The sequence below is a fragment of the Falco punctatus genome (genome assembly GCF_963210335.1).
Source record: "Falco punctatus genome assembly, chromosome: 2".
Classification (NCBI taxonomy): domain Eukaryota; kingdom Metazoa; phylum Chordata; class Aves; order Falconiformes; family Falconidae; genus Falco; species Falco punctatus.
This window is the reverse complement of record NC_137581.1, coordinates 5,142,407-5,163,268: the sequence shown is the minus strand read 5'-3', so window position 1 is coordinate 5,163,268 and position 20,862 is coordinate 5,142,407. Positions and strand designations below refer to the sequence as shown.

The following is a 20,862-nucleotide window of genomic DNA, read 5'->3' as shown; positions in this document are numbered from 1 at the left end:
AAAAAGGAAAATAGTATATATGGTAAAATGACAGTAGAAAAGCACTAACAAAGACACACATTTATCTCAAGAAAAGGGATAAGCATGTTTTTAATATACACAAGGGCAACATGCAAAGAAGCTGAGTTTGTACTGCCTCTGCCACTTGCTCTCGCTCAATTCTTACAGCTTCTTTGGGCTGTAGATTTTGTTTGTAAAATATGGGTGATGATATTTCTCACAATTATTTATCTGGGGGTCCTTGCTAGGGAATTGCTACAAACAGATGGGGTGGTGCTTGCACTAAATTTGTATTCCATCTCTTAAAACAGCTTTGATCTCGTTACCATTGGTGGGATCTCCATTATCCTGCACTTTGAGCGAGCTCCCTTCATCACCCAGGAGCACACGCTGTGGCTGCCGTGGGATCGCTTCTTTGTGATGGAAACCATAGTCATGAGGCATGAAGAGAATGAGATCCCAAGCTGTGACCTCAGTAACTTCGCCCGGCCCAACCCTGTGGTCTCCCCATCTCCACTGACAGCTTTTGCAAGCTCCTGCTCGGAGAAAGGTCCTATTGTGCCTGAGATCCAGGTATGAACCATCTGAGCCGAGGACAGAATAATCCATCTCCTTTCTGTGGTTCTTTTGCCTGCTTTGAGCAACACAAACACAACTATTCCTTTGCTTTCCTAAAAAAAGCATTCCCTGTTTGTTGCACTTTTTTTTCTATTTGCCAGGAGCTCTCGCTCACAAGCATGCACTTTGCCAGAAGGTTGCTTTTCCCTTATCTCGGAGAGATGGAGGCAAAGCGCTTGTGGTCAGCGGCAAAAAAACTACACTGGTTCTGCTTTGCTTTCACCTCTCATCCACAGGAGGTGGGCTGGGACTCTCCTGTGACCCCACCACAAGCCTTCAGGCAGCCCTTTGGTGTTCAGTATGCCCAGCACGAGGCTGATGGACCGCTTATGCTCTGATGCCTTTTTTCTGTTCCGGAGCAAATTTCACCCACTGGGCGTTACAGACCTTGGTGGTGAAGCATCGGTGTGAACTTTCTCAGGGTTTGAAGGTGTACCCCTCGCTCTACAAAGCTGCTGAGATGTGCAGTCAGCCGGCAGACAGCTGGCAAGTGGCCAGCCTGCAGAGCACCGGGCTTTTATTGCATTTCCTGACACTTGGGATAGATGAACAAAGCGAGGTAGTTTTAATTTCTCATCCCCAATTCCCTTTTATAAGGTAGTGTGAGTCGGATAAAGTAGTTTAACAACTTGCTGTGGATTCCAAATATTTTACCAAATGGAAAGCTGGGTTTTAAACTTGAATAGGCCAAACAACTGAATTATCCATTTTCCTTAAAAACACTCGCTGTGTTGAAATATATGGATGTAGCACATTCAAGCTTTCTTGGGCATGTTGTTCCCTGGGTTTTAGATGCCAGCACTCAGCATGTCCTGGGTCTTGTTTTTAGTGACAGGTGCTAGTCTGCCAAGGTAGAAATAATAAAAAGTGTAGGAACACATTGTGTGCTTCCTGCTTGACTCCACTGGGGTTGCGGTAGCATTAATGAGGAAAGAAGTAACTTTATATCTTCATACTTTAATTCACCAGTTACTGAACCCAGCAACAAATAAAGCTAGTGGCCTCTTCACCTCTCCCTCTGGACCAAATCTTGTAATCCTCTCTCACACTAATTTCCAATTACAGTCAGTGAGTTTGTCCCAGCATAATTACTAATTAAGTCCCATATTTTGTAAAGTCCATCAAATTGCAAATTCTTGGTTCGGTTTTCACTTTGTTTTTTTTCCTAAACCAACAAACACTATGAAAGGTAATGTTCACTACTGCCTGGGAAAGAAGCAAATATCTGATACAGTGCAACTATAACCATAATCTCTCTCATTATTTAGTAGGATACTCATTAGATTGTTTAATTATATCTATTCAACTAAAACATTCTAAAACTCCTCTTCAATAAGAGTGCATGTCTATCAACTGTGAAAGCAGCCAGGGATGTGGATCATGAGTTTGTTACTGTTTTTTGACTATAGATCAAAGAACTGTAGAATGGTTTGGGTTTGAAGGAACTTTTAAAGGTCATCTAGTCCAACCCTCTGCCATGGGCAGGGGCGTCTTCAGCTAGATCAGGTCACTCAGAACCCTGTCCAGCCTGGCCTTGAATGTTTCCAGGGATGGGGCATCCACAGCTGCTCTGGTCAACCTGTGCCAGTGTCTCACCACCCTCATTACAGATGTTTAGTGCCATTTGAAATGTCCTGCAGATATCCTGCTTGGCCTTCAATTGCCAATCCAGAGTGATCCCCCTATCAGTGTCCTGCATTATGTCTGCCAAACCCTTGTGAATGTCAGATAACTTGGACATCCCAAATCACACTAGACACCTTTAGTTATGAGATCTAATTAAGATCTAAGTGGGGTTCATTCTGAGAATATGGCACCTAAATAAGGTGTTCGTGCACAGTTCTCTGAATGTGTACCAACCTTCTCAAGAGCCTGTCCCTGCTCCTGTGCCATGCAGAGGCCTAGAAGTGTAGTTCAGAGAAGACTCCTAACTTTTACGTTCCTAAGTTTACATAAGATGAATCCCATGCCTGATGAGCAGTACTTTTCTCACATGCCAAATAATTGAGCTAAAACCTGTAAAATAGTATTCTCCCTCAAATATTGACTGCTAAAGGTTAACAGAGTTTGTGGTGTGGGAGTACACAAGAGAATCTGATTTATGGCAGAGGCCTGACTGTACTTCAGTTCACCAATGGACTAATTTTCATTCCTATACTGGCTATACATGCAATAAAAAATAACCTAGCTGTCAGTTTCTGCAGCTGCATTTTATAACATACAGTTCTCAGCAGGGAAATGTTAAATATAAAAGGTGTGAGCACATAGCTGGGAGGAAGCAACAAGCGGATGGCAGGGCTGGAAAAGAGATTTTGACAAGTGGGCCGATAGGAACTTCATGAGCTACAACAAATAAATGCAGTGTCCTCTACCTGGATGCATTTGAGAGACCAAATAATACATTTTAAATGTTTGATTCAGGTGCCTAAAGACAAATTTGGTGCCGTTTAAGATGCCCTGATGTGTCCCTTCAGGCTTCCAGCTGTAGCTTCAGAGAGGTGGAGATCTCAAAAAGGTCCATGTCAGATCTGTCATCCACTTGCAGAGGTTTTGGATACTACGGAATGTCTTAAAAGCACTAGATGTCTATGTTAAGGCCCCTGAATCAGACCCTAAATGCTTTTCTTTCTCAAAATTCCTTTTGAGCATCATACTAAAAAAAAAAAAAAGAAAGATTTTTGTTCCTTGCCTTGCCTGCTGGCAGAGGGAAGAGGAGCTGTAAGAGAAATGTGTAACCCAGCACAGAGAAGCAAGATTTTCTGCATTGTCTCATGCGAAGAGTGGAAGAATTGCTACTTACACAAGCATAGATAACAGCCAGGAGCAAAGGGAACACACTAGTGAAATTTGCTAAACTGTGAAAATCCCTAGTAAGCCTGAAGAACCAGCTCTTCTGCCCAACTAGCTTGGTGGCTGGACCACTTTTAAAGGGCAGATTATATTGGTTAGTCTGTGGTAAACCCCAAGAGCCCTAATCTTTCACGAAGACCCCAGACACAGCATATGAATTTACCTAGGCCAAACAGCAATTATCAAATAAAAATAAGGGCACAATTCAGCTGTTGTTACTTTTAGTGCATTCAGAGTATTGTAAAGCCTTTTTTTCCCCCTTTTCTCCCACCAATGTCCGACTGGATTATACTCCCCCCACCAATGCCCTGCCTTGTTGCTAGTTTATCACTGCTTACAAACTACAAATGCATTTCAGATGATCTGAATTACCATTTGAACCCTTTCTTCGAGCAAGTGCCTTTAAACACAGCCCCTGGTGCTGCTCAGTGCCGTGGTACCGCTGTGCTGACCCTTCCTCTGGAATGGTAGACAGCAGAGACAGATCATGACAGAGAGAAATAATTCTTTCTGACGGGGATTTGAACCAGACATTGGAAATAGTACCTCTGTGACAATTATTTCTGCTTGACTTTTTCCTGGAGGGGTTACATATGAAGACAGATTTGATACAAGGGACCACCTTTACTGCGGCTTGGCTTAGCTGCTCTCTGGTTGAGCATGGTCCCAGCCCAGCTTGTTGCTGAGCTCATAAAATACATTTTAAAATTCCTGGGTTTTCCCAGTTCTGTCATTTTTCAGCCTCCTAAGCACTGAGATATGTAAATTAAAAAGGCTGCATTAGAGAAAGTAAATATTTATGAGCACAGTGGAACAGTGCTTTAACTTCTGGATGTGTCCGTTTGTCAAGTACTGCAACGCTCAGAGGCTGTAAGTTATCACTTGTAAGAGTGTTGGGCCTTGGATAATAGCTTAGAAGAGGTCTTTTCAGGGGGCAGAGTACAAGATTTGTCGTTACTGATAACGCTAACCAGAAAATCTGTAAGAGATGAGCAACTCGTCACGGCAGAGAAGTTTGCTGCTCCCACATAGGAGGAGTTGAGTATAGGAATCACATAGCTTGGGGGACACCAGGATTGATGTGATCCCTTCCTGATGAGCGGATCTCTTGACCCACCTGCCTTCAAGCCTCCATGCCCTTAATATTACAAAATCTGGTTATTGCTAGGGAAGTATTTTCACAGCTCATTTAGGGTCCAGCACACCGAAGCGTTTCAGAAGTGGTGCAGGAGAGAACGGTGCCAGCTGTGACCTTCTGACACATCCCATTATAAGACCAAGTTTTCCAGCTCACTGCTAAGCTTCTACCTTTGTCTTTCATACTTTGCCAAAGGTTGCTGGCTTGGGCTGAAAATATCTGTGTTGGTGCTTACCTCAGAGTGAATTTTTTTGGAAAGTGGCAACAAATTTTTCTCCTCCTAAGGCTTAAGAAAGAAATGCCCTTTTTAATCAGTATTTTGCATGGGAGAATTAGTGTGGTGTTGGGTGTATGCATTCTATCATTTTCCAGAAAGCAAACTTCCCTGCATTTCTCCAACTTTAAAAAAAAAAAAAAAAAAAAAAAAAAAAAAGACCTGGTTATAGTTTAGCAGGTAAATTAGCTGAAAATACCATCTTTACTAAGGCTTCTCTATTCTAAAAGCAAAATTGGGCAGATAAAACTTCCCTTGCTGTTTCTCCAGTCTTTTGTGAAATTTTGTACTGGAATGGAGACCTGTGAGGTGATTGTCCAGTCAGTCAGAAATACCCACACTCATGGCTGGAGGAGAAAATGAAGCAACTCACCTAGAATACAGAGGAATCTGGAAAAGGAAGGGAAGGAAGAATGCAAGGGAAGGGAAAGTGACTGATGGTTGTAGATCAGGCCAAGAGCTTCACCACATAGGTCAGAGGGAAGGGAATTTTAAGCAAGGACCAAGGTAAGTAGGAACAGATGTGAGGTCAGAAAAAAAGGACCCGGACACAGGGAAAAAAAAAAGGCTAGAGGTAGATCAGGCAAAGAGGGTCAGAGGTGAGGTAGAAGAGGAGCCGTCTGAAGGAAGGAGAGATGGGTAGGTCAGAGAAGGGAGGGTGGAAGCAGGAATTACTGATCACTGGGAGAGAATGGCAGGTTATGACTGAGCTGGAGAACATCCGTAAAGATACAGGCCAAGTAGTGTTTGATATTTTACTGGGAAAAAGAAGCCAGGAGACAAAAAATAGCAGCCATAGAAACCTGCCAAGATAAAACACAGAAAGTGGAAGCTGAACTGGTGGGCTGGAATAATCTCAGTCCCCAAGTTCCTTTCACCATGGGTCCTGGGACTCCTTTTAACAGAGTCCCACTGTAAACACTGACTTAAATGTGATACTTTGGTCTCCTGTTCTCCAGCACAACAGAGATGGAGAGAGAGGGGTTATTCCTTGGCTTCCACAAATAACCCTGTAAATTACATACATGATTTCATACTTGATGCCTACTACACATGCTTTTTTTAGACGTGTCTACCAGAGCTTTTATAAAGGTGTGTTTGAAAAATTACAGCTTCACTGCCTTTTCCTGTCTGCTCGCTGCTGATTTAACACCTCCTGGATTGCTTTTCCACAGGCTCTACAGGAGGAGATTAACGTTTCCGGTAGTAAAATAAAAGTGAGTTACCTGAGCAGTCGCACAGCTGGCTACAAATCAGTCCTGAGGATCAGCATGACCCACCCCACCATTCCCTTCAACCTCATGAAAGTCCACCTCATGGTGGCTGTCGAGGGACGCCTCTTCAGAAAGTGGTTTGCAGCAGCTCCAGACCTGTCCTATTATTTCATCTGGGATAAGACAGACGTCTACAGCCAGAAGGTGTATGGGCTCTCAGAAGCCTTTGGTAAGTGGCCCCGGGGCTTCTGTCTCCTTTTAGAAGCAGCTAAACAGCAATGCACAGACTTTGTCCTGGGTCGGTACAGTCCAACTGCTAGCACATAAAACGGCCCCTACTTGTTCACTACTGTTTCCTTGGAGAGGATCGGGCCCGGCTGTTCGGAGAACGCTCGTTCCCCCAACAGGGAATACTTCTCTGCTCTCCGGCTCCTGGCCCAGCACACCCATCCTGAGCTACTACCATCGCATTCATACAGAAGGAACGAACTGGGACTAGAGATGTTTGGCTGCCTCTCACCTATAGCCCCAAAGCTGTCAGCACTGCTTTGAAAGGAATCCCTCGGACTGAGCCCCGATAGCCACTCCTCCTCATGCCTGATCTTCTGGATTGCTCTAACCTTAGTTTCCCCTTTGCTACCTACCCATTCAAGAACACCGTCCCAAACTGGGGCATGATGGTCTTCTCTCTTGCATCTTGTGCCTTCATTTACATCTGCAAAAGACTGCCAGAAGCTGCAAGGTGGAGGATAAGGATAGGCAGCATGCCACATCCCCAGTGCCAAGCATTGTGGCCCATGCCACCCACCCTGCAGGGGCAGAAGCTGAAGTCTGTGGTGGGGCAGGAACCTGTGCTGTGCGTGTACGCAGGGATCAGACCTCACCCAGCGAGCCCTGTGTGATGGTGCTGGAGGGGAAGGGGTGCTCTGAGCGAGCAGAGTTGATGCAGCTCCACGGGGACTGCTTCCCACCTGTCACAACCAGAGGACATTCAGTTACAGCTCTTCGACAGAGTCTAGACTAGACCTTTCAGGCTGCCAAGGAAATGGTATCAGCAAAATGGGAGAGATCCCAAATTAGCAAATGGAGTTCTTGTTGACAGCGTGGTGGTTCACTGATGCCTCACAGCCCAAGTGAAGATAAGTCTCAGGGCTGTAGTGTGCCTTGTTTTCTTGCAGGAAGAATGGGTGCCTTCCTCTCAGTCTCAGCTGCCTTGAGCAGGCTGGATGATACAACCTGCTGAGCCTTACCCAGTTTGGAGTTCATGCTGAGAAACATGTCCTGGTAGCGTATGCTGAAAGACTATGCTCTTTGAGGTGCTAGATCAGGAGTGGGTCCTGGAGTGCTCCATGATGCAGCTCTGTAGGCCCAGAGTACTCAAGCAGGTCTGAGGACATCAGCATTCAGGCTTTCAATGATTCACACCTCTGGAACAGTGGAAAATATCAAGCCTTCATTTCCTAAATTACATCTTCCTCTGATACTCTCTGATTCTGCAAAAGACTCTGTTTGATGGGGGATCCTGAGTTTGCCCAGCGCTTTCAAGGAGGCTGGGAACCTTGTAACATCAGGCCTTTATTTTTATCTAGCAAAAAACTGAGCTACGTAATTGCTTTTCTTTTGTGTAGAACTTGCAATTCTGCTCTGCTTCAGCTGTTAGAGCTAAAAAGATTGTGTAGGGCAGAAGAAAAGCAGGCCAATGAAAGTGGTCGTTCCTGCTTCTTCTGAGAAAATCATAAAGGAGTCATCATTCTGTCAAAAACATGATTTTCCTTCTTCTGACATCATTTTACTCTTAAGCAACTCCAGTGTGTTCAGCAGAGTTATTCCTGAAAGGCTGATTAGACATCATGGCGAGCAAACCCTTTCAACATGAACAATGACCACGAGTCAACCTGGTCTGACTGCTGTCTCTGAGGGACTCGCTCCCCCACGCCTCATTAGGGTGAGGCTTCACCTTCCAAGAAAGACCACAATTTTTAGCAAGTTCCTGACATGCGGTCGTTGATCAGATAGTAGATAGGAGTAAAGTGTTCCCATTTAGGAGTCCAGCAGTGGTTTACACTCTGAAATACCCATTGTTTTAAAATATGTCTTTAAAATAGTGTTTTTTAAATATTTAGCACATTTGCTCAACGTCTACAACTGCATTGACCTTTTTAAATGCAGGGCGGCCTTTAAAGAGAAAAATATTAGGACTTTGCATTATGATGACGGCATTTTAAACGAAATTGGCAGTTGCCTGTAGAAATGCTCTTACCCCTGCTCAGTTGAAACTCTGTGTGTGCCGGCTGTGCATTTCTCTGTTACTGACCTGGAGGGTCTTTTGTTTTTCTCTTGTTCATAGTTTCAGTAGGTTATGAGTATGAATCCTGTCCTGACTTGATCCTGTGGGAGAAGAGGACAGCTGTGCTTCAGGGTTATGAAATTGATGCTTCCAAACTTGGAGGATGGTCCCTGGACAAACACCATGCCCTCAACATACAAAGTGGTAGGTTGTCTGTAACGTCTAACAGGAGTAGCACAGTGCTGCATGGCACAGTTGCTTCTTAATCCTACGAATTCAAGAAAAGGAAAGAAACCTGACCAACACGTGTACTCCCTCATGTATTTTACTAACAAATGGTTTCTAGTAACCTACATTTAGAAGCAATTTGGTGTGTATAAATGCAGAAGAAACTGGCCATCATGAACCAGTTGAATGTCAGCATGTCTAAATTTGTAGTGTCTTGACGGAAGGTTATTAACAAGGAAAATTTTCCTAAAATAACAAAGGGGAGCCTATTCAGGCTGGACCTACCACTGAGCATAAATTGACTCAGACTTGTCCTCCAGTGTGCAAATGTACTTGCAGAAACGAGAGGCTTCATGGGTCGTGAGGGAAAATGGAAGGTGCCAGAGCCCATGAATGCTGCTCAAGACTACAGCAGGAAGGCTTGAAAGCTGATCAGAACATGTTCAAAAGATGGAAGCACTGTGTCCCTCTGGATGATAGCAGTGGTATCGGAGCAAACATCTAATTCAGCCCACATCACTGCTGAAAACACCACACTTACAGGGAACAGAGCTCCTCTAAAGCTTTGCAGATTAAACATTTATCTAGAGAATGCACCGTGGTCTTTCTGTCCCTTGTCTTATCCTGATCTACGTAATGTCATTTTTTACCTGGTAGGCTGCACATTGTAGGGCAAGGAGGGGCAGAAAGGGCAGGTGAAATTTCATGAGACCCTGAAAAGTATATTTCATTCAAAGGTATGGACAGTCTTGTTCTCCCTGCATATTTTTATTCTGCAGGAAATGTAACGGGTCTATAAAAAGTACTTATTTCAGGTAAGGGGCTCCTCATTTGAAACCAACACAAAGCAATACTATGAGAGATGATAAACCTCCCTGCTACTTGACAAATTCCCCAGCTGGCATGCAGCAGTGCCAGTTTGTGCTCCCTTTGGTCTCAGTTTCCCTGCCTCTCTTTTAATTTCCTCATTACTCTTTTCTCTCTGTAGGCATCTTGCATAAAGGCAACGGGGAAAACCAGTTTATTTCCCAGCAGCCACCAGTAATTGGAAGCATTATGGGCAACGGTCGCAGACGTAGCATTTCTTGTCCAAGCTGCAATGGTCTTGCAGATGGGAACAAACTTCTGGCTCCTGTTGCCCTAACGTGTGGGTCTGATGGAAGTCTTTATGTTGGAGATTTCAACTACATCCGAAGGATCTTTCCCTCTGGCAATGTCACCAACATACTGGAGTTGAGGTACACTGTGCTGAATGTGGCCATTATAATTATGCCCTTAAGTTCTGCAGAAATCTTCAGTGCCCAAAAAGAAAATGAGAAAAGCTCTTAAAAAAAAAACCTCACAGCAAAACAGAAAAAAAGCTGTCCAGATTTGCCTCTTCTGCAACTCTGCTGACTTTGATTTACACCAGAGAAACCCAGGCTTAACAAGTTCTTCCAGAGTTGAATCACACACTAGAAATATTGACACATTTCTGTGCTGCTAAATCAAACTGTGTTGATGTCTGCCTTTTCGTGTAGTTAGAGACCAGTGGGAATTCTTAACTATCAGCCTCTGAGATAACCTAAACTTGAAGGACACAGCACTGATGATGATATGTAGAGATTAATAAGGACAGATGATCATTCATAGTTAAGACAGGATGATCAGTCTAGGCAGCCACAGACTGGGGGTTTCTAGCTGTTTTTTGAGGGACAAATGTATCAGCCCCCCTCAGTTCCCAACCGATCAGTAGTTTCAGGGTGGACATACAGGTGGATCATCTGAAAGTGAGTGAAGTGTTTCCTTTTATTAGGAGGAACAGGGAGGATGGAGAAGGAACATATATGAAAAGCAAGGAAGGAGAGGGAGAAGTATAGATTTGTCACAAGTTCTGAGAAAATGAAATAGATTGTGACTGAACCAAAATTTTAAATTGACCTCACTGGGGATATTTTTCCTATCTAAAATTTCCACAGCAAATATAATTACCCACTTCAAAGCAGCAGGGCCTGCTTCTGGACTCGTTGTGGCCAGACAAGACTCACTCCAGAGCAGTCAGTAGTGTTAACTGAGTGTTTCTGAATGAGTCTTCTCTGCTTGAAGGGCCTGATCTATGGTCCTGGGAGGTCAGTGTCAGGTTAGCATGGCAGGAAGGTTCACATTCCCATTTAACTCTCAAGATCTGGCCTGAAAATGAGAATCTGCCAGAAAGTAAGAACCTTCCTGCTCTACTTAGATTTAACGTCCTGGCTGCTGAGGACAAAAGTAAGGCTCCTTTTCTGCAAGAACTGCCATGTGGAAGCTTACTAGACAGCTTCCTAGCGCATCTGGCATTGCTCTGTATTTCTATTTGCTCCACAAGGCCACGGGTACAAATGAAAGAGCTGATCTGCAGGAAAATTGGTGGAAGATCCCATTAGTTCCTCATTTAACAGACACACCACAGTCATTAGACCTTGCTGAAGGTCTCATACGGCACGCAGAACCATCGTCGTAGATCATGGCGTATGAGAAAAAAAATTCCAGACAGGCATCACAAGGCTGGCACTTACAGAATAGTTGTCTTGGTATGCTCACAGGGCAGCAAGGAAATCAGGAGGAGTCATTGAATTCGGAAGCCCACCATGAGATGTTCACAGTCACATCTCAGAGGGTTGGGGTACCTTTTGAGTAAATAAGCAAAAACCCGATTCTTTCTATTCTGTTACGTGATATTCAGGAACATAACATCTGTCATGTTTGTAAGGTGGGAAGCTGGAATAACTCTTCAGACCTGGTCCATGTTAAAGCATGTAATGCTCTTCCAGTGCCAGAAAGTTATTTTAATGACCAAAGGTGAGATTTTCAGAAGAGCCTAGGTGATTTGAGGCCCAAATCCCATTGCAACTGAGTGGGATTAATATCTCATTCCCAGAAGTACAATTTTGAAAACCCAATCCCTGTTTCATTGTCAGTGGAAATACCAGACCTGGTGGAGGTTTTGCAGAGTATTTCCTCATTGGAAAAGAGAAAATTGGAACCCTTGACAGAGTGGCCTTGCTGGCTTTTGTGCAGAGCCACAGAGTTAAATTTATTCCAGAGTTAAATCTGCTGGAACGATTGCTGCTTCATCTGTGCAAACACTTAGGTTACTGGATCTAATAAACATTTCTTCACTCTGGTGTGCTATAAAGTAAGTGGGTTCAGATGCCGGCTGACTAAAAGCTATGGAGGAAAGCCATTGCTTTTAGACTAAATGGAGTTTGCTTGTGTCTTCTGAAATCAGCATCTCCTTGGAGATTAACGCCCTCACTATTTGGCTTTTGGGTTTTGTTTAGAGGGGGTGTCTTTTGAGTGTAGTGTTCTGTTGCGGAGAGGAAAGCAAATGCCTTGTGGGACGCAGATAACTGCAGCTGGGTGTGTAACTAGATCCATGAAAAATGTCCAGCTCAGAGTAATTTCAGTCCTCGGGGCTAGAGTTCACGAGGTTACGGCAATGAATTGCCACCCATAACTGTGCAACTGGTAAGTTACCTTTGCAAATCACCAGGTATCGCTTTGACTGAGAGTGAAAAAACCTGTAAAGATATCTGCATCTACATATATTTAGCTCAGTACTACTCTGAATTATAAAGTCTGCCTGGTCCTATCTCTTGCATAAGTGGATAACTCCAAGCAGGTGAGATCACACTTCCTTTGGGATATGCAGCGGTACATAAGTGAGCTCACCGCCAAGTAATATCCAATATAAGATATATCAGTGTCATTCCAGCTAAGTCTTTATTTATTATTGCATTGTATGATACAGTTACTGTCAAGTTTTCAATCTGCTAATAATGCATCGAACTGAGCTGCTAACACCTCATTCTTTCTTCTATTCCCTGCTTTCCTGTCTTCTGTCAGAAATAAAGATTTCAGACATAGGTAAGCCAACCAGTGGAGAATTCTTATGCTGCTCCCTGTCTTGTTGCATGTTGTTACACAGTGAGCCACAAGTGCCATTTCCAGATGATTCAATAGCAAATGAAGCTGGCGTGATTAAAACTGGCGTAGGCAATCAGTCATCAGAACTGGGAGCCATTAATCACAGAGCAGAGTCGCGCAGACTTCTGCATGAGCTGTTATAGCTGTAGACAGGGGAGGTACAGACACGGGAAGCAGGGTAACAAGAGGAGGAGGGTGGAAGGAAAAAGGGGGGAGAATTAACCAAGAAAGTAAAATGGGAACGTTGGGATACAGATCACTGGAATAGCTAGGGTGGAAAAATATTTCTCATATGGTGAAATGTCTTCCTTTTGAGCGCTGGGGAGTTTAATAGGCATAACAAAGGGACAGATGTACCCCAGCATCACCCACCTAGGGAAGTAAGGTTTTGTAACTTTTTGTCAGTCTGAGCACTTCATAGAGACCCTCCGCATGTGAGAAAGTATGCCAGGCTCAGATAGGAGGTAGTGAACTCAGAACCTTAGCCAGGAAATGCAATAAAGAAGAGAAAGAGTAATGACAAGAAAACAAGATGAAAGAGAGACTCCTAAATTGGAGCTTTGTCACTAAGAATATTTGTCACTTGGGTTCACTGGAGTTTCAGTGGGTTTGATCCAATCAGTTGCATTCAGGAAGATGTCAACCTCCTGTCACTGTCTGTGTTTGCAAGAACTTCTCTGGCTCTGACAAGTTTCCCATCCTTCTCCCCTGTTGCTTTCTAAATTAGAAGCTTAGACTGTGGAGTTGGGATTTTTTTTTTTTTTTGGTTGGTTGGTTTTCTTTTTGCATTTGGAATTCGAGATTTTTCTTGCTACATGCATTTTATTTATTGTTTCTTTGACTTCATAGAGGCTGTGCAAAACCAGAAATGTTTGGTTTAGCTGCATGCCTGGAGATGCAATGGAGTAGAAACCGTTTTTTTGTCTTATCACCAGAACTCTAATGAAGGGCTGAGCTTCCACGGCATAACGGACTGGCCCAGAGCATCTATTAGCAGGGCTGGGAGGTTGATGCACAAGGCCTCTACACTGACTGTCTTCATCAGGCTGAGTTCCAGCCCCACAGCTCCTCTTTCACATCATTTGAAAGCAATAGAAAAACTCGTTTCTCTTTGCAACAGCCAGGTTGTATCCTTAATCCCCTAGAAATACACAGCCACTAAAGTGCACCTGCTTTGACAGTGAAGGGCAGCAGCTGAATACCTGTTACAAGAAGAGCTTTTATATATGAAGGCAATAAATGAGTGAAGATATATGGACTGGCCGCAAATGCTGCAAATGCCACCAGAGTCTTACAATGTTGGCAGGGCTTCAGCTTTTAGGCAATTCCTAAATACTAAGAAATTAAATGAAAGAATGCCAAGACATGCCTGCGTCAGTGCAGTCCAAAGGGGGGCAGGTGAGGGGGGAAGGTGAGGAGCTCTGGATCAAATACTCCCATCTGCAACTACGTTAAAGGAGTCACATGTATGAGTTAGCATCTGTTCTGTGTCATTTTCTGTAATCCTCCTTGTTAGAAAGACTCTTCATTCCTGAGCCGTGGGGAAATGAGTGGGCGTAGTCGTAACTAATGTTACGGTGCTTTGAGCTCCAGCAGGTCCTAAGCTTGACACCATTGACAGGCAGCAGTTGCAAAGGTGGTTTGGAAAAGCTGCAATCCACATACAAATGTTTCCTCACTTCAGGGGAAAGGATTCCTCCCTGCCATGTAGCCAGTGGTGAGCTTGATCTCCAGAGGTTCTGCAGCTACCAACTAAGAAGCTACAGCACAGCACAGGTAGCCAAGGTCTAATGCTGCAACAGCCAAAATGGTTGTGTGTCACCACGGGGGATGTTAGCTAAGCCAGAAAGCATCACCAAATTGTGATGCCTCCCAGGTTTACACCCATCTGTCATTCAGTAATAGATTGATAGGAAATTACTCCGGTGTGTCTGTGTATGGACTTATCTTGATGGGCTTATAGAAGCTAATGACTTCTTCCAAGCATGGCAATAATAATTTGCAGTTAATTAGCATTATTTTTTCTCTGCAGGAACATGGAGCGTGGTGAGGCATTTCTGTCTTGCAAATGCGCAAAAAGTGACCACATTTAAATATATTCTTCCTTTCTTGTTTCCATTCATACCTTAGAGAGACAAATCTACAATTAGTGGCAAAGAGAAGTATCTCAGAAAACTGCCCTAGGATTGAATCAGAAGTCCTTTGCAGTCCCTGGGTTGGCTTATGGCATTGCTATGAAGTTTTATTATCCAGCCTGTGACACTAGAAGAGCTTTGGGCATCACACACAAACTGAAAACACTAAAAGGCCAAGTGTAAATTCAGCTCACTGCACTGTGTGGCCTCCTTATGTATTAATCTATTGAATGTCACCTAGGGAAAAAAAGACCAGTACCTCACACAAGCTACAATAAAATCCTCTGTTTGTGAGCTGCAGGGTGCTTAGCATGGAGCCATGGAAACATAGCCCTGCCGAACAAAAATGCTTGGCTGCAGGAATTTGGTATTTCTTTAGTTACCAGCAAATGCATGTGGCCAGCAAGGCTCAGGGAGAAAGAGGGCAGCTAGGACAGAAAGTTTTATGGAGGTGGTTTCATGTCCTTAAACAGAGACATCAGATCCAAAGAAGCCCCAGGGGTTTATTCAGATCCGCTGTTACGGGTGGTGTGACTGCTCTTGTCTGTTGACCACAGAGGAAGCCAGAGCCATACTGTTACCTTTCACAGCAGTCGTCCTTCAGAGGAGGTGTAGATGTCCTTGCATTTGAGAAACTAAGATGCAGTTCATCTTGTAAGATAAATGTTGAAAGTTAGTCAGACAAATGATACCCCAAAAGATGCCATTTCTCTGTGCTGCCTATAAAGGGAGTTGAGGCAGCCAGTTCAGCTGTAAGCCTCCACCTTGTAGTGAATCCCCTGGCATCGAACAGAAGCTGGAAGAAAGGTGCAGTCTGCACATGTGCTGACATGTTCTAGGTAACCTGCTGAAACCAGGGACCATCTCCCTGTTCTCATCTTTATTCCTTAGAGACTGGTTTCCCACTCTGGAACAGGAGGTTCCTTCCTCAGACTCCTCCAAAACACGGGCTCTGGGCCCAAAGGGGGATAATATCAACCTCTGCTTAAAGCCTGTGTGTCTGTTACAGTACAACAGAAGTGGCCCACAAGTGTCACATGTCTGCCTCTTCACCCAGCTTTGTATCACTTTCCTTCCTTGTGCCTGCGTGTGAGGAGTCACATAAAGCATAGGCACTTTGAAATGGAGTTTGAATCTTGTAACAAACCAGCAGAGCTCCCCAAATGGTGCTGGCACGACCCTGTCCCAGTAATGAGAAAGAAAAAAGGAAAGGGACAAGGCAGATGTATGAGAGAGACTAGATGCATGCCCAAACAACTGGGATCACTGTAGGCTTGGAAGATTTCCTTGTGCTTCCCCAGTACATCACTGTATCACAAGCATACAAGGAAGCAATGTCACCTCCATTTCTCTTTGGCTTGCAGAACTTCTGCTCATGGAGCTGTCCTCATCCCCAGTGACTACACCATCATGCCCATTAAAGTGTTCTTGGCCAGGGAGCAGCCCCCCCCCCCCAGCCCTGCAACTATTTTGCTGCTTCAGGGGCTTAAAACATCAATGCAATGCTTAGGGTTTCTTCTAAAAAACTTTAAAAGCTAAAGGAACACTCTGAATGAGAAATGAGCTCTTCACCCACAGCCCTTTTCTAGTGGTAGCAGTGTCAGTATGGGGAATAAATATTCGAAGACTACAAATACTGTAACTGATTAAGTCTTCTGAGTAGTAAAAAGTACTGCCTGTTGTTTTGGTCTGTTATCTAACTGAGCAATGAGAGAGGATGAAAGGAAAAAGAAAATTTTGTCTGCTTCGCCCCAGGCAAGATTTATTTCAGTTGTTGTTCAGTTCAGTCCAGTTTACCACTTGGATTTGCCTGCTGATTGTGACTTTAAATAAAAAGCAAAGCCCCAGAGTTCCTGGTTCCAGTGCTCATGCATTATCACGGATGAAGGGAAGCTTTTTGGGAACTATCACATTACCAACATAGGTTTATTGAGCTTCTCTCCTCCTGAAGGATCTCAAAGTGTTAACCAAAAGCTCCAGTGTATAACGCTATCAAATTCATGCAGGGACAGAGCATGATAACTTCCCAATTTAATGCTGAAAACCATTGGCAGAGGAGAGTAAATTCCAGCTCAACTATTTTCAACAGTTTGTGTTTTACCTTCCCTGGTCCAGAGCATCCCAGGTTAAATACTCCATCGCCTAAGCCATCCCAGGGGGCTTCCACCCTGTGCACGGAGCAAGGTGTAGGAGACCATGATAAACCATGCTTGCAAAAGTAAAGTCTAGCCAATAAAAATGAACCAGCACTTCCTACCACTCACAGAGCTAGGCAGCAGAAAAGATGTTCTTTTCTGAAAAGATGATGGAGATGCCAATATCATTAGTCACATTAGATTTAGAAAGGTAACTGTATGACTTAGGAGTTTCACTATCAGCTCACCAGGTGAAATCCAGACCCAAGTGAACCACGATTTTAAGTGTGCTGTCCTATGGGTAGTTTAACCAACATAAATTTCTACCTCTACCTCTTCCAAAGCACATTTGCTAGTATGGGGGTGTGTGCCTCTGTGGCAGCCAGCTATGCAGAGGATTAAAAGTTTAACCACTCAGAGCTAATTTTTTGATGATTATGAGCTTTGAACTCACCCCTGGTTTTTTGCAGCATCTATATTCAGGACCTCATTAATAAAAATAAACTTGGGTTACCAGCAGCTACTCAAAGTATTACCTTAATATTACAGTTTTTCACTTAGTCAGTAAATTTGGGTGGGAAGCACCATTCAGTTTTTCTGCTGGATGAATGTTTTGCTTTTACCTGGTTCTCTGATCCGTGGGTATAAGTAGCCAGCATGTGTTTCGGTGTCCATTCTACACAGGAGCTGGGATTCGAAAATAGTTTTAAGATCTCTCTTTTCTTTGTGATCAATAATAAAATGCAGCAGAGTGAGGCTATGAAATACAAAGATGAATTACAATGATAGTGCTGGGAGAGGGGAGCAGGAACTTGCAGTTCTGCCACCATTTTTCTCCATCTTTGGTTAAGTCATGTGCCTTTGCCCATCTGCGAGTGGCCTGCTGTAAGACTCGGGGAAAGCTATCTGTGCTGGCCAGGCAAAGATGCTAAGGAATTGCAAAGTGCCATTAAAAATGCCTTCCTCTTGTCCACCTCTCATGCAAAATAGAGATTATGAACAGCTCAAAAGCTGACTGACATTCAGCTGGGCTTTGTTAGGACAGTCAGTGGAAAATGCAAGGCCCCGATCAAAATGGATGATGGATTCCCACAGGGAACTTCTTCCACCAGGGTTGAAGCCACTTCCTTAGTGTGAGTGACGTGCAGGTAAATGAAATAATACCCCACCAGCCTGCTGTCATTGGAAAGGAATACAGATGGAGACTGAACTGTCAGGCTGGAGCTGTCTTGGAAGGTCAGAGCATTTTATTTAGCAAGAATCAGTGTCATTTGTGGAGATGGAATCTGTTCAGACTTTAATAGGATAAATCACAAGGGATATTCCAGAATAAATCAGAAAGGCTCAGTCGTTTTTTTCCCCCGAAAGTATTAAGTAATTCAAATGAAGAACCACCTTACAGCTTTTTTAAGCAGAGAATAATTCAGTAGTTTTATATGTCTGAAAAGGGTTAATTTTCCTAACATAGAGGCTGAAAAGGAGAGGATTTTTCTTAGTATGAGGGATAGCGTCAACTGTGATCAACACATTTCTAACCAGCTTCTCCTGGAACAATTCCACTAAGTGCAAAATTGTGAACTACGGCCTATATGTTTATTATGAATTCTTCTGAAGGTGTTCCGGAGAAAAGTAAAGACTTTTTTATACTTGTTCTAATCACTACTTAGCCTTTCTTAGCAGGAAGGAGACCTGTGTTCAGGCAGCAGGTGTTACAATTTTAATCTGTTGGTTGCAGGCTTAGAAGAGATGCAGCCTAACACACACCAGTAGCAAACGATTTTAATAAAAGAAGCTAATAAGTTTAGTAGCTATATTAAACTATAGATAGAATCCTTGAAAGACAATTTTTTTAATTGCATCTAAACTCATTCTGGCCAGTCTTATTGAATGCTTTCCATAAGGTGGGTGCTGGTTTATTCACTTCTTCAGTCTTGGGCTCTTTTGGTGTTGTGGTCATGGAGCTAAAAACGTTTTTTTGTCTGTTTATCCCATTTTCTCAGCCATTCTTTCTTGTTTTCAAGGAAGCAGTGAGTAAATGGGGTGTAATAGGGGACTGATGTTTATGTTCCTCAGCCCTTCTTCTAGGTCATGTTTTACTTAGGGCAAAATGTGGCACTCCAAGAACCATTTTGGTTTTTTTTCACTGAGGTCCAGCTGAATTCAATGGCAGGACTTCCCCTAATCTCCACGGGGGCAGGACAGGATTCTAGAGCCTTTACTGGAGTCAGCAAGAGCAGCAGATAAGCCTTGATGCAGTGATCTTGAAGAGTTTATCTTTAAGTGCTTTATACATGGGGGTCTGCATTGGGGGTTTTGTATTGGGGTCTTTCTTGGGAGGAAAGATTTTTTAATTTTTTTGTTTTGTTTTGTTTTGTTTTGTTTTGTTTTCTGCCCCTAGTGTACTATGTTTTCGCTTCACTTTCTGGCACTGCACTAACACCATTTTCAGGACTATGTATATATATGTATTAAGTAAATTTAGAAAACTCAGGCACTGGGACTCAACCTGTAGTAGTTCCTGGCATGATTTTGGCTCAGGTCAGTGAGCACTTCCCTTTGGTATCTGCCCTCCATGCCAGAGAGCACCCCAGGCACAGTGGTTGGTGACACATATAGTTCAGGATGCTGTGCTGTAACACACCGTGTGCTAATACAGTCAAATACAGCACTGCTTCACTTTCCCGGTCTGCCTGTCTGTGCGTTTTTATTCTCTAAAGTGTTTGCATTGCCTGTCAACTTAAGAAAACAAATCATCCAAAAAAAAAAAATAATAATGTCATACCCTTGTTTTTCAGCCACAGCCCAGCTCATAAGTATTACTTGACCACAGATCCAATCACTGGCTCCATCTACCTCTCCGACACCAACAGCCGACGTATCTATAAAATCAAGTCAACCACATCAGTGAAAGACATTGTGAAGAATTCAGAGGTCTTGGCTGGAACTGGGGATCAGTGCCTCCCGTTTGATGATACCCGCTGTGGAGATGGAGGCAAAGGCACTGATGCTACCCTCACAAATCCCAGGGGTGAGACTGCTTCTTCCGCAGAGGATTTTTTAAAGGGATCTTTTTGAAAGGGGCTTGTTTAGTCATGCTAGAGACTGCTCTCCTCTCCAATTCAGAAAATGTCCACAGATTTTGCAAGCCTTCCCCAGCCAACCCACAAACACGTCCTAAGGGCTTGCCTCTGGAAATAAGTGGCTGTGTCTCACTCTCAGACAGTCCTGGTTCTTCTTATTGAGGTGTCTGGGAAGAGTGCCAAACCAGAGGGGTGTAATGATGGGCACATGTCCAAAAGGCCATAGAACAAATCCACCCATCAATTTTATACCCATTTAACCACTGCTCCTCCTTACCAGGTAACAGTGTTTGGTCCTTTCCAGTCTGGACTGGATTCACTAACGTTCAGTTTCACTGAGGCTTTCTGCCATCAAAAAAATAAAAAAGCTCTATAAGCATTGCTGTATCTATAAAATAACAGCAAAACCATCATACAGATCAGAGATACCTAAACTGAGGTTTATACATTGACGTTATATATCTTGGCATCCAGCTTCAACCCTATGGGGGGTGGATGCTAATATGGGAATGGTCTAACTCAGCATGACTTCACAGAATCACAGCACGGTCAGGGCTGGAAGGGACCTCTGGACACCATCTAGCCCAACCCCTGCTAAAGCAGTTCTTCTAGAGCAGGTTGCACAGAGCCACGTCCAGGCGGCTTTGAATGTCTCCAGAGCAGGAGACCCCCCAGCCTCTCTGGGCAGCCTGTCCCAGGGCTCTGTCACCCTCAAACTTCTTCTTCCTCACATTCAGATGGAAGTTTCTGTGTTGCAGTTTGTGCCCGTTGCCCCTTGTCCTGTTGCTGGGCACCACTGAAAGAGCCTGGTCCCACCCTCTTGGCACTCACCCTTGAGATATTTGTAGGCATTGATGAGGTCCCCTCTCAGCCTTCTCTCCTCCAGGCTGAACAGCCCCAGCTCCTTCAGCCTTTCCTCACCAGGGAGATGCTCCAGTCCCCTCGTCATCTTGGTGGC

The 20,862-nt window shown here is 43.9% G+C and overlaps 1 protein-coding gene across 10 annotated transcripts in view; it reads left to right on the top strand.

Annotated features, from left to right (window-relative positions):
• TENM4 (teneurin transmembrane protein 4) overlaps positions 1-20,862 on the top strand; it is a 762,970-nt gene that overhangs the window by 684,532 nt on the left and 57,576 nt on the right. For 8 of the 10 annotated variants that reach the window (XM_080374860.1, XM_080374862.1, XM_080374861.1 and 5 more), the window contains 6 exons: positions 312-573; positions 6,056-6,323; positions 8,442-8,585; positions 9,598-9,847; positions 12,474-12,494; positions 19,620-19,852. In XM_080374860.1, the coding sequence (XP_080230986.1) occupies positions 312-573; positions 6,056-6,323; positions 8,442-8,585; positions 9,598-9,847; positions 12,474-12,494; positions 19,620-19,852 (1,178 nt within the window). The remainder of the gene's footprint in view (positions 1-311; positions 574-6,055; positions 6,324-8,441; positions 8,586-9,597; positions 9,848-12,473; positions 12,495-19,619; positions 19,853-20,862) is intronic. The other 2 variants (XM_080374864.1, XM_080374865.1) reach the window with 1 other exon arrangement.